This window comes from Anoplopoma fimbria, chromosome 23 (assembly GCF_027596085.1).
Source record: "Anoplopoma fimbria isolate UVic2021 breed Golden Eagle Sablefish chromosome 23, Afim_UVic_2022, whole genome shotgun sequence".
Taxonomy (NCBI): domain Eukaryota; kingdom Metazoa; phylum Chordata; class Actinopteri; order Perciformes; family Anoplopomatidae; genus Anoplopoma; species Anoplopoma fimbria.
In genome coordinates, this window is record NC_072471.1 from 4011301 (window position 1) to 4031759 (window position 20459).

General features: G+C 37.6%; 1 protein-coding gene and 1 long non-coding RNA gene across 2 annotated transcripts in view; one reads left to right on the forward strand and one right to left on the reverse strand.

Annotated features, from left to right (window-relative positions):
* Positions 1–78: 78 nt before the first annotated feature.
* LOC129112740 (uncharacterized) lies at positions 79–4036 on the reverse strand. Its single transcript, XR_008532372.1, has 6 exons — positions 3820–4036; positions 3060–3084; positions 2818–2853; positions 2609–2685; positions 1697–1769; positions 79–835 (listed from the first exon to the last, which is right to left on the reverse strand). It is a non-coding gene; the product is annotated as an uncharacterized LOC129112740 (long non-coding RNA).
* Positions 4037–9730: 5694 nt separating this feature from the next.
* Positions 9731–20459, forward strand: part of lamb1b (laminin, beta 1b) — a 29603-nt gene continuing 18874 nt past the window's right edge. Inside the window, exons 1-9 of the mRNA XM_054625057.1 lie at positions 9731–9764; positions 10167–10342; positions 13312–13447; positions 15252–15325; positions 16218–16406; positions 16583–16646; positions 17690–17892; positions 18760–18880; positions 19495–19683. Of these exons, the coding sequence (XP_054481032.1) occupies positions 9731–9764; positions 10167–10342; positions 13312–13447; positions 15252–15325; positions 16218–16406; positions 16583–16646; positions 17690–17892; positions 18760–18880; positions 19495–19683 (1186 nt within the window). The remainder of the gene's footprint in view (positions 9765–10166; positions 10343–13311; positions 13448–15251; positions 15326–16217; positions 16407–16582; positions 16647–17689; positions 17893–18759; positions 18881–19494; positions 19684–20459) is intronic.

Consider the following 20459-nt stretch of genomic DNA (forward strand, 5'->3'; position numbering starts at 1 on the left):
AGTCAATCGAAATGCTCCTTTAAATATCACTAATGCAACAAATATTTATTATGGGATGCCGTTTCTCTTTTTGCTGAAACTATTTTTATTTTTAACAGGTAAAAAAAAGTGGGTGCCAAAACCAAAGGCAAAGAATTGGTTGCCAATTTTTCATGATTGTGGCCAATGACAACCTGGCAACCCATCCTGTGGAGCCTTTCTCAGTGCAGCCGTTTGGCACATTGATGTGTTTTTAATAGTTTTTTGGACACCGTTGGAGCTCCATGGCTTAAAGGAAGAAGATGTATGAGGATTTGGAGACACAGACAATTATTGGTTTTGGTCTTTTTATGGGATTTATTGACTCAATATCACTGCACTTATCCTTAAATATGTCTTAAATGTAGTCTTACATGATAGTCAGACCTTAAATAAGGAGAGCTACCACATCTTCAGCCTCTTTATCTGCCGTTTTGTGACAATCAGCTGACGGACATTCACTGTAACACCTGCTGCTGGCGCTTCATTAAGCAGCTACACAACATGCAACAAACAAAGTGCATCCAGTGGAGTCCACCGCTGGAATAAAAGCCTCTTCTTGTAACCATCTAAACGCCTTCATCCATACAGGGCTGTTTTAGAAGACAACTTGTCTTTAACCAGTTTGTTTGGCTCCTCAGCCAGTTTAACCAGGTGGAGCTGATCCCATTAAAGTCCTCACGGAGGACGCTGGGAGAGAAGATTGGCTCCGCTGGGTGCTGCTGTTTCCCATTTGAGACTTGGTGAGTTCCTGATGACATACACCGACGAACTCCTGCAGAGTTTCTCCTCCTGCCGTATGATTCTTTTGTTGGACCTGTCAGTTCACAGAGAGGCACAAAAAGACAGCAGCATTAATTCATTTTAAGTGATTTATTTAACTTGTTAAAACTGAAACAAGTGAGTGCATGATGATTATTATAATGACTGCATGATTTAATAGATGCAATTTAAAAGAAACACCCAGGAGGTTAGGTGCAACACTGTTACTCTTAAATTACAGTGATATTATGTTCTTATGAGATAATTTAAGATATAACTTTATTTATCCTAGAGGGAATGGTTGCAGTACGAAGTAGGGAAGGGTGCAAATAAAAACAAAATATAAACAAATATTGTGCAAAAAAACAAATGTCGAAATGCCAGAAATGTAACATGCATTAATATTCCTAAAATACATTAAAATATAAAATAAGTGTTGACAGTAATTATAAAAGGCGAAATTATTTATGATAATATTCTTATTTAATTTGATAATTATTTATGATTTATTTGAGGGATTTTAGAGGCCTAAAAAAGTGAAAGCTTCCTGTTTTTAATTAAGAAATAAAAAAATTTAATTAAAAAAAATATTTTTAATTAAGAAATAAAAAGTAAAATTTTATGTAAAAATATTAATGGACAAAACTAATGTCTGCTAATCAATTCAGTTTATTTCAGCAGGATATTTCCTTTACGTTAACACTGCTTTCCAGGTAAATATGTTATAAACTAAAGGAAGTTTCAAGTGTCGGCAAATTTGTTTGCACACCGTACTGACAACATGGGGGCGAAAAAGGCTGAGAGACACTGGAGGAGGTCGACACACACACACACACACACACACACACACACACACACACACACACACACACACACACACACACACACACAAACTGAAGCAAGCACACACACACACCTGGCTCTTCATTAAAATTAGCATCCGTCCCCCCACAGCGGCCTCCTGAGGGACGTCAGGTCTCTCTCATGCTCTGTGGACGTCAGTTTCATTAATTAACACACACATTAAATATTAAACAAAGTGCACACGACGCACTAACAAAATATACAGTACATGTACAGCACTTACTAATACACACACACACACACACACACACACACACATATGTTAGGATTGAAAAAAAAAGACAATAAACAAAACATATAAACACATGCAGATTGTGAAGTGATCATCAGTGTTTTCTCTCTCCCATGCTCTCATGACCCTGGAGACTCAACAGGAAATTGAGGCTGCTTGTGTGTGCGTGATATTTTCGCCGGTCCTCACTTTGGGACAGACTTTGGACAGAATTTGCGCTCTGATTTTAAAGCAGAGGGCAACTGATGCCAACAGTAGCTTAAATTCATATATTACTCTTTTTTGTCGCTATAACAAAATATGTCTTCATCTTTTAAAACGATGTTTAATTAACTTAGCTTTGTGCCAAATTCTGTGTCTGTTTGCCAAAAGATGCTTTAACACATCTTCTAAAACACGTGCATGCGCCGTTTAAGAACAAATCTGTAAGATAAGTGCTTGTTGCATAAGGCCCAAAGACACTTAGCTCTTTCTGAGAAGTAGAGAATGATTTTCATTATTATTTTGACTCTATGGAGGACTTTATCTGCACAGCTCTATACTGCACAATATGACATTTATATATATTTATATGTGTGTGTGTGTGTGTGTGTGTGTGTGTGTGTGTGTGTGTGTGTGTGTGTGTGTGTGTGTGTGTGTGTGTGTGTGTGTGTGTGTGTGTGTGTGTGTGTGTGTGTGTGTGTGTGTGTGTGTGTGTGTGTGTGTGTGTGTGTGTGTGTGTGTGTGTGTTACCTCTGAGTGCTCCTATCTGTACTTGAGGAATGTTGCTCAGGTCTGCAGGAAAACCCACATAAACACCTCCATAGTCCCTATATGTATTTTTTAATATACACACAAACACATTCTGCAAAATGTAAAATATGTTTCATAGAAGTAATTTATTTATATATATAAACAAATATATAACAGTGGAGACTGAAAATCAGAACTGAATGACTCACTTCCATTTGTCTTCCTCTGTCACAGACTCTTCTGATCTGTCAACACACACACACACACACACACACACACACACACACACACACACACACACACACACACACACACACACACACACACACACACACACACACATTAAAAGCTCCTCTTTAACAGAGAACATCAGAGAAAGGTCAAACAACACAGAAGTGTTTTAACATCTGAATGTGTTTGTTAATGTGTGTGTGAGGTGAAATGAACTTACATCTTTGATGAAGACTCGGCTCGACCTGACGTCACAAACAGACAGATGGACGAGATAAATAGTTGGCAAATTATTACTTCCATCCAGTCTACTCAGGTTTTTTATTTTTATTTAACTGATGCATGATAATTTCAATTTACAAACGTCACTTTGCTTTTATCTACCTGAGACTACGAGAATAGAATCTGCAGCGACAAGAAGACATATTCTGTAAAAGAAGCCATTAAAAAAAAAAAAAAAAAAAAAAAAAAAGTGCAAGGCCGTAAGATTGTAAAGCAAAACATTAGATTAAAAAAAAACGAGCATGCAGTTTATATACAAACAAACAGTACATATTTTACCCTGTAATCTGTAATGTGCCGTACAAGATTAGGTTGAAAAGTAGGATAAACACTAATTAGAGTAAATGGGGGCTTTGAACTCCAACATTTTAAACACTGAAACGTCGGGTTCAGAGCGCTGAAATCACACTTATTATGTGATATCCTTCACTATCTTTGGCTCATTTCCCTTTTTCAAAACAAAAAAGTAAACCACATGAAACCGGTATGAGTGCAGAGAAGTTCACTAATCAGCTTTATGTGTTTACCTGCAATTTATATGGTTAAAAAAAAAAGACTGACTGGACTTTTAACAGCATTTTCTGACAGAAAAAGTTACTAAAAGCACTTAAATGCAACTAAAGAGAGAGAAGCTTTAAATCTGTTGTATTATCTGTTGTTGGATAAACAAAATGTCCTGTTCTCACAGTGTTCCTCACCTCTAGTATTGTTGCTGCTGCTGTTGTTGTGTTTGGTGGTGGCTGGTGAGGAATTTCCACAGCCCATCTCTCACCTGAGTCTGTAAAACCACAGAAGAAGAGGAAAGGAAAAAAACAGACCAAAAGAGAGGAAGAAGAAATAAAGAAGCCGAGGAGCAACAGTTACAAAGAAATAATAGAGGGAGGAGGTTCTTCCTGTGTTTTCCTCTTTCTTTTCCCTTCCTCTGCTCTGTGTCCATCTACTGTTCCTCTCAGCATGGAGGAAGGATTAAAATGACGGCAAGAAAAGAGAGGAGGAGGGAGGAGGAGAGGGAGGAAAAGGAGCAGAGTGTGTTCACCCCTGCTGTTGAGGGAGTGTGTGTGTGTCTCAGGCTTTGAAATCTGCACAATTTGAAGGAAGTAGATCAAAGTCGGAATGAATCCTGCCAGAAAAAACAGCAGAAGTAGACGTCTTGACTGTCAGAAATAAGCGACAGATGAACCAGTCTGCATTTATTGTTAGAATTCTTTTAAAACATGTTTTTTGAGCATGCATCTGTGCATGAAGCGTTTAAAAACGATTAAAGTTGCACTCTTTTAAGTGTTGCTGAGCTTCTCAAACGACAGCAGTGATGCAGTTACATGTACGGTAGTTTAATTCATGGAGGGAGTTTGTCTTAAATTACAGAAGTTCCTGGAGGCTATTTTTCCTCAAATATTCCATGAAGTCTGGTGTAAGAATGCAGCGTCTGAAGCTACATGCTAGCACGTGAAATTTAAGTATTAAAAAAAGTGCAAAACTGGCAGGTTAAAGAGTTGTTTACATTTTTCTTTTTACATAAAAGTAATGTTAAAGTAATGTATATTTTTATTAGTTGTGTGTTCAGAAAAACATAAAAGTTAAATACTGTTTTTACTAGATTAATTAGCTTGAATTGTTTTTAATATAAGAGCACATTGTATGACGTCTTGCATTACTTTTTCTTCTCCATTCTATAACTTTATTATTATTATTATGAATTTCTGGGATCAGTTTTTCACAGCTAGTATGTTCACTTTGTTTGTGTTTACTTTTAATATATATTTTTTAATAAATGAAAAAAATTGCTTGTTGCAGCAGCACAACGACATAAAGGATAAAAAGTACCGGTAAATAGAGAAAGTAAGAGATAAATACTAAGATGTATATAAAACTGAAATAAGAATAAAAGTAAAAACTATACGAGACCAAATGATGAGGTAAAGTGTGATTAATAGCAGCGGGGTCTAGCGAACACCAGACTAATATATAATATGATTAAATACATAGTTAATTAAGACAATTCTTTTGTACAAGATGAGAGATTAACTGTAAGAAAAATATGAGACATGATGACGCAACAGACAGGAAAAACAACAACAAACTAAAGAAATGATATATATGATATGACATTAATTTTATGGCAGCTAGAATCTGTAAACTTTGTCTTTTCTTACTCGTGTAATGTGATATATTCAAAATAAACCTTAACAAGAGCTTTAGGTAGATTACAATTAGAGTTGTGCCACCAGGCAACTTCCCATGAGAACACAAACCCCCTGAGTGACGGCCGCGGAGCAGAGATGGATATCCAGTAATGAACAATTAGCTCATTTATGCTGCAGTTTGAACTCAAAAAGAAAAGAAACTTATGATTCTCATGCTGCCATTTCTTTTTTTTAACTCCTTCTGAATGTGCTACTGCACCTAAAATCTGTGAAAAAGTAGATATCAGAACGTATATTATGGACCCACAGACTCTAACTGGTTTTATTATTAAACTCAGACGATGTAAATCCCAGAGTCTCCACCTCCACACAGGTCAGCTGACTGAGCAGATTACTGTGTGATGTAGAAACACATGTATGTGGAGAACCCAAAAGGGATCATTGATAGACGGAACTCTGGTTCTACGCTCCTGGAAATAAGAAGGGTTCTCCCTGAAGGGCTGAAGTCCTACCCAGAACCAATCGCTTCTGAAGAACTGTTTTTTTAAAGAGAGGGTTTCTTTTGTAAGACTTAGGGTTCCATTAAGAGTCCTTCTTGAAAGAAGAAGTTCTACAAGGATTTCTGAAAGCATTGGTGATCCTGATTGTGATTGTTGTAGCTGCACCACATCATGAGGAACCCTGAGTGGGTTCTAGTGTTAAACCCTTGAAATATCAAAGGGTTGTAGTTAGAACGCCCTGGTTGGGTTCTAGATGAAACCCTTGAAATATAAAAGGGTTCCTGGTAGAGCGCCCTGATTGGGTTCTAATTGAAACCCTTGATATGAAATTATGTTCACTATAACCCCCTGGTTTGTGTTCTAGATGAAAGCCTTGCAGTGAGAAATAGTTCTAGGTAGAACTCCCTGGTTGGGTTCTAGATTAAAATGTTGGAATACAAAACCTCTTGGCTGGGTTGGAGATGAAAGTCTTGATATGAATTGTTTTTCATTAGAACCCCCTGGGTAGGTTCTAGATGAATCACTTGCAATCACAGCAGTGACTCCTTCATCGTTCTCTTGAGAACAAACAGAGTCTTTTGAAGCTGACGTTCACAAACAGACGTGGGAAGTCAAAAGTGGGAAACATATAATTATCAACAAAAATACATAATAACCCGACGCCTCCAGAGACGAGATTGTTTGGCTTCTCAGAACTTCTAATTGTGGCATAATCGTACTAATGTTATTTATTTTTATAAATAGATAAATCTTGGACCAATTACAGATAATCATGTGAGACTTCACTCTTACAAACACCAAACAGAACAGCATCTTCATTTCTGCTTAACTGCAGAATAAAATGTGTGTTTTGGGCGAGTTTAGATTCTTTGGGAGCAGAATGAGACCTTTAGGCTTAACAGAAGAAAGTAAAACCTGCAATAACTGAATTTATGGCCACTAGGGGGCAGTGGAAACAACTTGTGAACAACACGTTGATATAGTAAACAGTTTATTTACAGGTAGCAACATTATCATTCATTAGGAGTCTTTGTGTTTGTGTCCACCTGATACATTTGAATCCAATATTCCATCCCTTTTTGCTCTGTTTTTGGTCTCCACCAGCTCCAAATATTGTCTTTTTAGCTGCTAAAGGCTCCATTATCATCTCAAACTGTGCACGTCTGCTGTTTGGTGCTGAGCAGGTGATGTAAAGTGGATTTTAAGAGCATTTTAGCAGAACACAGCTGAAGATAAAAACAATGAAATAAAGCATTTATTTTTTCTTGTTGCCCAAATTTCCTCTTCACTCATTACTTACTCATTATTGATGTGAATTGATTGATTGAACTTTGATAACATCAACAGCAACGTCCCCGCCGGGGCAAACAATACTATTTTTTAAATTTAGTTAACTTTAAAAAATGCCAATTATCAGCAGATTCTCGTCTGTGATTGGTTTATAATCATAAATTACTTTTTATTTCCGTTCAACTGCAAAAAAAGCAAAAGATCTGAATTATATAAGAAAACACTCTGTTCTGCCGTCATGTCTCAGAAGCACTTTTTATTTTTCATCAACCTTCTTCCTTTCCGCTCTTCTTAAAATGACTAATGCACACACACACACACACACACACACACACACACACACACACACACACACACACACACACACACACACACACACACACACACACACACACACACACACACTCTCTGCTTCACTCACATTGAATTACAGGGTGAAGCAAAGAGACTTTCAGAACATAATTGATTGTTCTCATGGTTTCCAGCAGGAAGTGGAAATTACTTCTGGGCCGCATGCTGAGGGGTTTTTCATCACAGACTCTTTCTATGTGCAGAGTTTGGGTCTAATAGGAGCTTTAAAACAAAACAGATGTGCAGGTAATGCAGATTTACATTGACGTTAAATCTTTAAAACACTGTACAGCTTGTTTCATTTCGTAAACAGCTATATTTAACATATTTTTTACATAGTTTAATAGATTGTTTTTTGACTTTTGCTGTGCTTGTTTTTCGTTATGCACCTATTTTTTTTTTTAATTTCTCCTTTTTCTTAAAGGGATTTTTCTCAGTCAGTTTCTTACTACAAGCATTGTTGTGCTACATGAAGCCACAATTTCCCCGGCACCAAACAATATTGAAGTTAAACAATATTTGAACCAAAATCTGACCACAATAATAGGATAGTTTTCTCATATTGCCAATCAAACCTAATCAAAACACACCTAAATCCCTGACAGCAGTTAAAAATAAACTCCACCACCAGGTAGCTTTTCTGACTCACTTTCTTTGTCCTGTTTCTCCATCCTTTCAAAACCGTTAGGTAACCAAATCATTCTGAAGAAAATTGCATAAAGCTTCTGCAACCCAAGCTTGTTTTCCTTCAGCGAAACAAAAGCTCTCAAACAAGCAGATGAGTCACAAATTCTCTCTGCAGTGACGACTGTTCATCTTGTTTGATTTTACAGTTCCTGTCATCTAGAATTGTTGAATTATAATTATTATTATACATCCACACAGTCCTAATGAAGCAGATTGAGTCTATTTATGTTGCAGATTGTTGCCCTTTCATATTTATTTTATTTTCTAGACATTTAATTGAATAATAATGATAACAATACTAATTTTAAATTAAAACATAAAAAAAAGAAATGAAAATTAAATAAATGAAAAATGAAAATTCACATTTTTAGTACAATTAAAACATTTCAACAGATGAATAAAGATTGAAAAACATTTTACATTTAAAATGAAATAAATTAATGAAAATGTAATTTTATTAATTTATTGACCGGCCTCTGTGATGTTTTCTCGATCACTTTTGCGATGTATTTCAGTGTTTTGTCTGACATTTTCCAGTATTCTAGCAGGTAAATCTTGATTTTTAACTGAGGCATCTTGTCTGATTCATTTAGCCAGCAGAATGGGGCTTTAGGTATAACATGGCTCTGGATTTGTAAAGTTAATTATTATTATATTAAGAAGGGGGAAAAGATTAAGAGTGAAATGAAGAGACAAAATGAGCTCAGTTTTGGCTGTTTGAAGCTGTAGTTCCTCATTTAGAACACAAGGGGGCAGTGTTGTCACATATGTGTTTTTGTGTGGAGTCTTCCTTTAAGAAAGTATCTTTATATGCAGTTGAAATTCTGCCTTTTTTTAGAGGACAAGTACTAAATGTCTTTGTCTATAAATGGAAGATTAATAATACAAAATACAACCAACAAATAAATCAAGATGTAGATTTAGCTTGAAATAAAACTTTATTGATGCCTGGGGGAAATTCACAAGCTCCCCAGGCAAATAGAAGATAAGATAAGATAAGATAAGATAAGATAATCCTTTATTAGCCCAGCAGCGGGGAAATTTGCAGGCTTACAGCAGCATAGAGTAAAGTGCACACAAGAGACATAGATAAAAATAAATTATATAAAGTAATTAGAATAAGCTCCACCTCTACCAGCTGCAAAATGAAAGGAATGTTCCCATTAATGCATCAGCTACTATAATACAACAATATAATACACATTATTCTGAAATAGGTCATTCTGCATAATGGGCACTTTTGGTATTGTGGCTTTATTTTGATGCCATTACTTTTGTGCTTTAATATTCTCTATAAAATATTAAAAGCATTCATTTAGCACCAAACAAAATATATCTTTACATAGATAATAGTTTTCTTCTGCTATATTAATGATCTGTATGTTAAATACAGCTGCTTTAAGCTTAACTGACAGTGCTTTTTAATTGGTAGGTTGTTGTTGAGGCACTATTCACACTCCATACTCTTGGTTATCCTGGGATGGGCTCTTCCCACTCAGCACAGAGGCGGACTTTTGACTTCTACAAGTAAAAAAAAACTCCTCTAACTTCTTACTCACACTCCCTCCTTCTCTCTCAGCTGCAGGACGCATCTACATCATCCACACTGAAGTGCTGTCAATGTTCCGCACTTGGAAATGTCGCTCATAATCCCCTTTATAACAATTTTGGGTGAGTTTATGCTTTTATTTTGTATTTTGTAATGTACAAACTTTCTGAGGTGCTGTCAGGACAGTGTGGCTGCCAAAAAAGTTTGTTCTCACGTCTGCAGCAACAACACATGTAATGAAAGCCATATGCAAACCATTAGTCATTTATTTATTTTTAGAATTGTAAAAAAAACTAGAATTTTACTAGAATTTGGGGTGTTTTGAAAGTGGAGAAAGGGAAAAGCTTCTAAAGGTTAAATTAAATGTTATTGCTCAACCTTTTAAGAGAACCCATGTGATTTTAATTTAAACTGAACACACACATGCTCTGCTTCTGGGTGTTTTACAACTGAAGCTGTGCAGATGTGTGAGAGGATTTCCAGTTTTGACTAAGTCACTGATAAGCTCTTCTCCTCTCCTGCAGCCCTGTGGAGCCCCGTCAGCCTGCAGCAATGGCCTGACTTCCCGGATGTCTGCACAGAGGGCAGCTGCTACCCGGCCACAGGTGACCTGCTGATCGGCCGAGCCCACAAGCTCTCTGTCACCTCCACCTGCGGGCTCAAGAAGCCGGAGCGCTTCTGCATCGTCGGACATCTGGAGGTAAGAAAAGGTGGATGATGCTGATGATGCTGATGATGATGATGCATCATGAGTGAGCTGGTGATAAAATGTTTATCAAGTTTGATTGTCTGAAGTTTACTTTATCTCTTGGAAATATACTTTAAAGGTAGTTTTTTTTTAATCTATTTCCACATGTATTTAAACCCTTAAAGACCATAAATGACAAATATTTAGAATAAATGCTTGTTATCATCTTGGTATAAATAGTTGATTTTAAGAGACTTCATGTCTGCTTTATTGGTTTATCTACAAGGAACAGACTGAGCTCTGTCATGTCCTTGAACTTGCTCTGCTGTTTGATGCAAAAGTTGCTTTGAAACCACTCAGAGTTAGAATGTTTCTTCTGCTCGGGATGTTCTCTGTTTTTTTTTTGCTTTTGTCTTATTTTTTGCAAGCAAGGAGGAAGACTTTATTTATATATAAAGCACTTTTCAAAAGTACTTTACAGGAAGAAGAAAGGGGTACATTGTGGAGATAGAGGAGAAGTTATAAAAAAACACAAAGTTTAAGTTATAAATCAAGACAAAGAGAATAAATAGGTGCATGTACACCACATTTCCTCCAGTGGTATGATTGATGAAGATGCAGATTTGGAAACATACGATATGCACATGAAATGCATTCCAGACTTTTAAGACTCTCATCGGTCAAAATCAGTACAAAAAAAAAGTAGAAAACACTTCTACTTGTGTTTCATCTGACATACAGACTCTAGAATTCATTTTATAATTGGCCTATAAACTTAAAATAGCACTCGTCATGTGAGAAAAGTTTCTTTCCACACACTTAGTTACAGTTTAATCAGTTATGAGAGGTCCAGAAATATGCATATGTGCATTAGCATTCACTCTCAATCAAAGCAAAGCGTATTCTGTGCAGATAATCTAAATGTATGCACATAAAACCACATTTGTACACAGAAACCATAACATTTATTAAGCACTGTGGACCACAAACCTGTACATGTTGTAATAGTGAGAATCTGACCTTCAGTTCTGGTGTCATATAGATAGATAGATATTTAAGTCTGTATCTGTATCCGTTTTTTTAAAATTCAGATATATGTAAATAATATCAGACAGACTGGACTCACAACAATGCACAATGACTTCCCATTGTTACTGACATCCTGTTGCCAAAAGCTAAAAGTGTGACTATCATGAACAAAAGCATTTTAATCTACAATGACCATTGGTGCAACTTTATTTCAAAACAAATCATTGGCTTTAATTTAAAAAAAGCAAGCTAATATGTAATTATTTGTTGTCTTTCCTGTAATTTGCCTCTTTGTCAGAAAGAAAGTGGAACTGTTCTTTAGTTATTCATAATGTACGTCAGCACTGCAGGCTTGGTGATTTATTGCTTATGAATTCTATTCTTGCAAGAGAAAAGAGTTGGTTAATGTCCGCAATGAATCCCTGGTTATATTTAAGAGTCCATTAAATGTGGTTTGATTATGATGAGAGAAAAAAAATGATTTAACCCATTAGCTTTTTTTTCTACTCTGTTTCTGTAACCGTCTCTGCAACAAATGTTCATTCTAAACCTCATCTTCTTCATCATTGTCTTTAAAATGTTACAAAACAGTGAAAAACACTCATCATGAGTTTCCTAACTCCAGGATGGCATCTTCAAATTGTTTGTTTGTCTCCTAAAATCCGAAATATATTCAGTTAACTGTCCAATAAGATGAAAAAAAAGCAGCAAATTCTCACATTTTTGCTTAAAGGAATGACTGAGTATCCAACTCAATCTACGAATCAATTAACTGTCTAATAGATTCAGCTCTGCATCATGTGTGGGGGCGTGCACATGTACAGTATCTGCTTGCTGTCTTGTGGAGTTTGAGTTCAGACATTCCTCTTCCACAATAAAAGCGCTGTGTGGCCTCACAATCGCTTCGCTGTGTGCATGTGTGTGTGTGTGGGGGGGATTCTCCTTTTTATCAAACACCCCTACGGCGAGTGCGCTGTGTGAATGGCGTCCTTATGAAATGACACACTGCGGGGCCTTTTTTCCGAGCTTCCTGAGGATGAGCACAGTCCTCAAGTATGAGCCGCATTGTGATGCAGGGAGGAGGGGGGGGGGGAGGAAGCGAACCCAAAGTAGAAGAAGCTCCTCCAATAAACACAGCTAAGAGGGACGACGGTCGCATTTCAACATAGTTGGCAGGAGCTTGACAGAAAAACATTGAGAAACTCTTGTTTATTCACATGGTGGGATATTTAAGTGTGTCGGAGCCAAACCGCCTGTTTAGAAAGGCAGTGAACACATCATTAAACAGACATGATATAAACTGAGCGTCCACTTTTACTGGATCCTATTACAGACTACTACACCCACATGTGATTATTGAACGCTCATTCAGACTGAAATCTGCCTCAGAACTCCTTCAGGTTAAAGCTTCTCTCTTAAGATGAGTTGGATGTGGTTGAGATCGAGGCCAGTAAAGTTCTTCCAAACCAAACTGGGAAAAAATATTTCTTCATGCATCTTTCTCATCTTCCCTCAAAGCTGGAAACACTATTTTCTTAAATATCCTTGCATGCCTGCTTGTCTTTGTCTTTTATGATAAGAATATTTGTGTTTTTCGATAGTTTTTTGTGGACAGAATAAGCAATTTGAAGATGTTACCTTGGGCTTTTTTTTCATAATTTACTACATTATTTACTACATCTATAAACCAAATGATTAATAATCAGATTGATTGATTTATAATAGAAATAATCATTATTTATGCATGTTACATCCTCTTCTGCCAAACGTATATTTATCCACCAGACTGCTGGTTACTATGAAAATTGTTGATCTCCTGTTTCATTGATTTACAAGAGTAACAAAGATATAATCAATCATCTTTGTGTTGCGTTCACTGTACATTCCCAAACACAGAAGCATCAGAATATAAACTGACCCTTTAACCCTCTCTGTGCTCTTGTTTCCATCAGGAGGAGAAGAAATGTTTCGTGTGCGACTCCAGGCGGATGTTCGACGAGGACAGCAACCAGGTCAGCCACACCATCGACAACCTGGTCACCACCTTCGCCCACAACCGCCTCAAGACCTGGTGGCAGTCGGAGAACGGTGAGAGGCAAAAACATGCGTGAGAACAAACAGGAGAAGAAGAGTGTTTGTTGTTGAATTACAGAGACACAACTCCTGTTCAGTTAGATGAATGAAGAGCAGCGTAGCGTGTGAGCTCCGACTGAAGCTCTTCTCATGGGAACTGAGCTCAGTAATGAGTAGATGGGAGATCACAGAGACTCTCACTGCAGCCAATCACAGCAGGGACAGGGGGCGGGGCTTACAGGTGTGTTGGAGAGAACAGGTGTGAGGGTGAGAAACATGTGTCATCACTTGAACACACACAGGCGTTTAAAGTTGGGGGGGGGAAAGGAAGTGTGTAATGAGACGGTGGAGGTTCAGAGAGCTCCACAAACAGTCGGTGGTGGACGAAGTATTCGGATACTTTACTTAAGTAAAAGTACTAATAGCACATTGTAAAATTACTCCAAGTCCTGCATTGAAAATGTTACAAAAGCAGTATGTAAGTATTATGATAAAATGTACTTAAAGTATCAAAAGTAAAAGTTCTTGTTGCAGAAAAATGGCCATTGTGAGTATATATATATATATTATTTTCTTGATCATTTCATTTATTGTTTGGTTTGTAAAACGTGAGAAAATAGTGAGAAATAAAAATAAAATAAGCATTTTCAAACAAAGAAAGCATATATAGGCTCTACTCAGATGTAAACCAACGACAAATGAATAAACTAACCGATTAATTCCCTTCCGCAAAAACATTACGAATGTATGCGATTGAATAACAAAATGTTTTTAATACTACTCAACAAATTCAGTGAAGCTGATGCTTTAAGACAAACTGCCCCAGAGTCTGTTTAGAAACTAAAAAGAAGGTTCTAGAGACGCTGATGTGCCTGATTAATAGCACATACCACAGTTACTCAGGGAACAAAACCAACAATCATCACATCCTTAGTTTGAGCTCTGAAAGAATTCCCATTACAGTAAGTAAGTTGAGCTAGTAGTGAGTGGTGGGAATCTGACGGAGGTGTGAGTCATGGACGGAGCGGCGCCCAGAAGTGCAGATGGATCAGAACCAGCAGGAAGCTGCAGACACACAAGGGCTTCACTTGGGATTTCCTAATTCCCTGGCAGTCGTCTTCCATCTTGGCTCTGTGATATGTAATGTAGATGGTGCAATTGTAGTGATGGTTATGGATGAATAAAGAGAACTGGATACAATGAAAAAAATGAAGTGTAACTTCCGAATATACAATTACCCAGATTTTCTAGTTATTTCAACCCAAATGACGATCTTTTCCTAAACCTAACAAAGTGTTTTTACGATCTTTTACTAAACCTAACTAAGTATGAAATGAAAAATTAGCTTCAAACCCCTGCACTGTTCCTGGGGGCCCTTCAAGAGAAATGGCCCTCCACCATGACAGTTGTGAAAGGAAACCTAGCAAGTGATCCAGATTGTGAAACATACAGCTTTACTAAAAGAAGATTTTCACCTAAACATTTTGCTATATAATCCCTGGAAAGGGAGAACCCAGTTTTAATGTTGCAAAGCGATGTAAATATCTAAATTAAATCCACATTTACACATAAACGTTGTGAATAATTTAAGGAGTAGCCGGTACAACACAATCCAGATCCACAGATTTATTAGAGTCATGTGTGAGCGCTCAGCTGCATAAACATGTGCAGAAAGAATCTGTAAACATTTAAAATAAATGATGTTTAAGTGCCTGAGAAAGTCTGTCTGGGGGTGTGTTGACAATTATTTTCTTATGAATGGGGATCCGGTTGAGAAATAGATTTAATTGTTAATTTCCTGTTTCGTTTTTACCTACAGGTGTTGAGAATGTGACCATCCAGCTGGACCTGGAGGCCGAGTTTCACTTCACGCACCTTATCATGACCTTCAAGGTGCCTGTCACACTCACACACACACACACACACACACACACACACACACACACACACACACACACACACACACACACACACACACACACACACACACACATACACAGACATACGTTATATAACCACGGAGATAAACACAGCATCGGACAGCTGTGGTGGAGGAATGTGGGAAATGGTTCTGGTCTCTGGAGGACGGTGGGAAGAGAGGAAAGGAGGGATGAGTTTGATGATGTGCATTAAAAAAAAAAACGCTTCTCTCATTTCTTTCACATGGTCGGCGGCCATGACGGCAGCCAGCTGGCTTCGTGCCTGTAATACTACATTATAACCAAAACACACACTTTCCATGTGTATCCTGTCTCATCCTGCTTTGGGATTAGATCAACATGTCTAACACTTCATATATTTATTATAATGGTATCCAAATGACAATCATTAAATATCTACAGTTTATATAGATGAAAAATGTACTTCCAAATTCCCAGAACTTTGATATGATCCCACTGTAGTTTTTTTTCTTTTTCCTGATCATTTACACAGAAATGTGCATGTTAAATTATGCAAAGAAACAAGTTATCAGTTGAGAGTAACTGGCTATTAATGAGATGAAAAAGCCTAAAAAAAGATTTTGTTTTCTGCAGGAATTAAAGAAAAAGAAATTGACATGTGAGGGAATGTGAAGATGCAGATTAGCTATCTTTCACAAGGGTCAAGTCACTGTCAAAATTGGTTAAAATGTTCTTTATACATATTAAAACATTCTCACAAATTTGATTTGATCCAAGGGTGATAAGAAAAAAGTGATTTAAAAGAAGAAAAAGCATCAAAAGTGAAATCCTGACATCAGAGAGAACAAGATGAGGATTACTGACTCTGTGATTTCTGTTGACAGACGTTTCGGCCGGCTGCCATGGTGATCGAGCGGTCCATGGACTTTGGGAAAACGTGGCAGGTTTATCGTTACTTCGCCTACGACTGCAAGTCGTCCTTCCCCGACGTGGCCTCCGGGCCGATGGTCAAAGTGGACGAAACCGTCTGTGACTCCCGATACTCGGATATCGAACCGTCCACAGAGGGAGAAGTGAGTATTTAAGAAAACGTTTTTATTTACATCTTGAAAGGTTTTTCTATTGATTTCTATTGAGTGTCTGGATTTAATTGTAGGATTTAACTTTTTAAATCTCTTTTTAAAAGAAATAACCCCAAACAAAAGTCACTTTCAATGCAAACGTTTGACAGTTTTTTTTCCTCTTTTAGGTGATATTTCGGGTTCTGGACCCGGTCTTTAAGATTGAGGACCCCTACAGCCTGAAGATACAGAGTGAGCTGATCCTAAATTACCTTTAAAACCTTTTATTGTTTTATTATAATCAGAGTAATCTTTATGGCACATCATTAAAAAAAAATGTAATATGAAAGTTATAGGTTGGCTGATATAGTTCTGTTCCAAAAACACTAAGGAAATGTTAGATAACCACAAGTGTCATGTACAGTAGAGTATAATGGGGTAGTGCAGAACAGTGATAACAATAGCCTCTGTAATAGGTCTGTAATTTACAAATTTTTAAAAAGAAATGTCCTGGAAGGAGCTGTGTTATTAAGTATTAATCATAAAGAAAATCTGAATGCCCTTGAAAGAAAATCTTAATTCAAACCCAAGTAAATATAAATTCATTCATGTTATATTGTACTGTATAATGGCACTACCATCAGCAACCATAGAGAGCAATTAACAGAAATCAATTAACTGATTTAACAGTCTCCCTTTTATCAGTACCATTAAAGAGTTTTTTTACAGTAAACATACTGGAAAATAAATAATTGACCCGTAGAATAAAATGTGACCAATATAATAAAGACTAAACCGAACTCATTATATGGGTTTAATTTGACCTGAGCGTGACCTCTGACCTCCCTGGTGTGGTGGTTGATGAACACATGACAGTATTGAGGTGACTTCCAGTGTCTTTTAGTCGTCTGCGGTCCAGGTAAACAGCTACCTGGAGCAGAGCTGCAGGGGTCAGAGGTCAGGACAGGAAGAAGCACTGCATTGGAATTTCACATGTTGGAGCGACTCGGCCTTCGTGTGCTCGCCTACATCCAGACCGAGACACACACACACACACTCACACACACATGCAGAGGCCTCATGTTAAGTATGTGGTGAATGCTGTGGGTGTGTGAGGAACAGCTTCGGCATCTTTGAAGTCGGAAACTTGGCGAGTAAAAGGGAAAAATAATCTATAAAAAAAGATGTGATATACCTAACAACATTCAATTTCCTGTGTGTGTTTGTGTGTGTGTGTGTGTGTGTGTGTGTGTGTGTGTGTGTGTGTGTGTGTGTGTGTGTGTGTGTGTGTGCAGACATGCTGAAGATCACCAACCTCCGGGTGAAGTTCCTGATGCTCCACACGTTGGGCGACAACCTGCTCGACTCTCGCGAGGAGGTGACGGAGAAGTACTATTACTCCCTCTACGACATGGTTGTCCGCGGCAACTGCTTCTGCTACGGTCACGCCTCCGAGTGCGCCCCGATCGACGGAGAGCCGTCCACAGCTGAGGGCATGGTACACCTGAACACACACACTCACAGTCAATGGATGGATTTAATAAATATAGAATGAATTAATAGGAAATATGTTCTGGAGCTTTCTATCCCATCACAAAGTCTTCCTCAGCAGATGGAGTTTCATGAAATTGTCGATATTCAAATTTCCAGAGATCTTTCAGGACTTAAAGTCGCTAAATTTCATATAGAAAAAGTCCCTTAAGTGCTCAGAAAAAGGGAAATTTGAATATCTACTGTTTCATGACAACTGGGTAACTGTCCATCTGTTGATGAGGATCATGTGATATCATTGAACGCTCCAGAACAGATACTAAATGGACCTTTTTGTCAACAGAGAGTTGCACTGTTTTCACAACACGACAACAATAAATCAAAACACAAACATGTTTTGAAACCTTATATCAGATCTGTCCTGGAGCTTTCGATCATATCACATGATCTTCATCAGTAGAGTCCATCTTGCTAAATGAAGCTTTTAGTGAGATTATTTTCTTATCTGCTAAGTATCAAGAATGAACCTCAGTTTTTAGGAATAGCACCCAGCAAGTAATCAGTCACTTTATCTTTATATCTATAACATGTTTTCCTGGTTAATTACTTACTTATTTAATTAAATAGTCTCAACTCAAAGAGGCAATCGCTTTTCCTGAACTTTCCAACACATTTAATGGTCTTTAAACGCAAAAGGCACCCTGAAAAAGATGATTGATGAGGAGAGATTATTATGTTGTGCATCCTGTTGTTCCAAAGGTCAAGAACTTCTTATATGTTGATACTAAAAGCAAGAGAAGAAAGAAATATATATTTTTCTTATTCTAAAAGAGTCTTGTTCTACAAATGATGTGAATTTAATTTGTGTGCGTAGGTCCATGGCCGCTGTGTGTGTAATCACAACACCGAGGGACTAAACTGTGAGCGCTGTCAGGACTTTTACCATGATCTGCCTTGGAGACCCGCTGAGGGCCGAAACAGCCACGCCTGCAAGAGTAAGAACACAAACATGAATGGAGATTTCTCTTCCCTCTCTGGTTTTCTTGACTAAAGTTTGAATAGAAGATTGATACCACTCTCATGTTTGTACGTTAAGTATGAAGCTGGAGTCTGCGGGTTATCTTATCTTAGCTTAGCATAAAGCCTGTAAACAGGGAATAACCTTCATTCACAAACAACTTTACCAACCTGCTTTACAGACATAACACAAATAATTGATTAATTTATTAGTCAATCTGCAACTATTTTCTGATTATTTCTCATATATGAGGATATTTCTCTCTTATTTATCACAGTAAATTAAATATCTATATTTTTTAGACTGTTAATCAGACAGAACAAGACATCAGGGAAACTGTGATTGTCCTTTTACACTATTTAATACACAAAATGATTAATAAAGTACATAATCAGACGATTAATCAATACTGAAAGTAATACTTAGCTGCATCTATTATAGTGTATAACACAGATAAAAACAATGATATTATAAATAAATACTCATTCAAAATACAAGAGTAGAGTCTACACACTCGTGTGTTTAAAAATGTAATAAAAAAATGCACATTTTGACAAAGAAACAGCAGTAAATCTTGACTTTCTTCCTCAGTGTGTGAGTGTAACCAGCACTCCACATCCTGCCACTTCGACCTGGCCATGTACGTGACGACGGGCAACATGAGCGGAGGCGTGTGTGACGACTGTCGACACAACACGGTGGGCCGACAGTGCGAGCAGTGTGCGCCCTTCTACTTCCAGCACCCGAACCGCGACCTGAGGGACCCCAACGTCTGCGAAGGTGAGTCACCTTTACATAACCTCCACAACCCCTCTGAGAGTTCTCCTCTGTGTTGTTTACTCTTTATGGTCCACTCTTCTCATTACATGGAAGACTCTGTTAAAATGCATGCTGGTGTCTTCCTCAAGGACGTGTTTTACTTCCTAAAGACAAGCACCACCTGGTTCTGCAGCCTTTGAAGTGAAGAGCAGAAAGTAGCTGTTGTTACATCATGATCGTAATTACTGACTGAGTGCTGGGTTCAAGTGGAAATAGTGCTGTAAAATGAAATGAAGCCTCCCTCCTCTCTTTTTCTCCCCACAGGACTCATCTCTTAAATTACACACTGTTTTTGCAGCTCTTGTCCGTTCTCACTCACAGATAACTAACTGGTGATGTAATGTTTTTACAACTCTTTCTGTTTCCCATCATGTAAGGAAGTAAGGAAATCCCTTGGTCACTTTGTTAGAGAGCAAAACATTACAGATAGCCCTGAAATTAGACTTTATTAGGCTGCAGCTTCATCATCGGGCTAAATTGTTACCCTTTTACATTAGGAATTTCATAATCTACTGGGCAGATTTCCATTTAATAAAGTGAGCACACCCACTCAGTTTTGGACACTCTTCAACATTTCCTCCAGAGCCTCCTTCAGACCAGAATTTCATTGTTGCATTTGAGGAAATTTTGAGAGGCTGCCATAAAATTTGTTGAGCACAGTCATGCTTTCAAGTGTGAAATTTGAATCCTTTCTCTAGTGCCTAAAATAAGGCTCACTGTGTGTTCAGCAGTGGTTG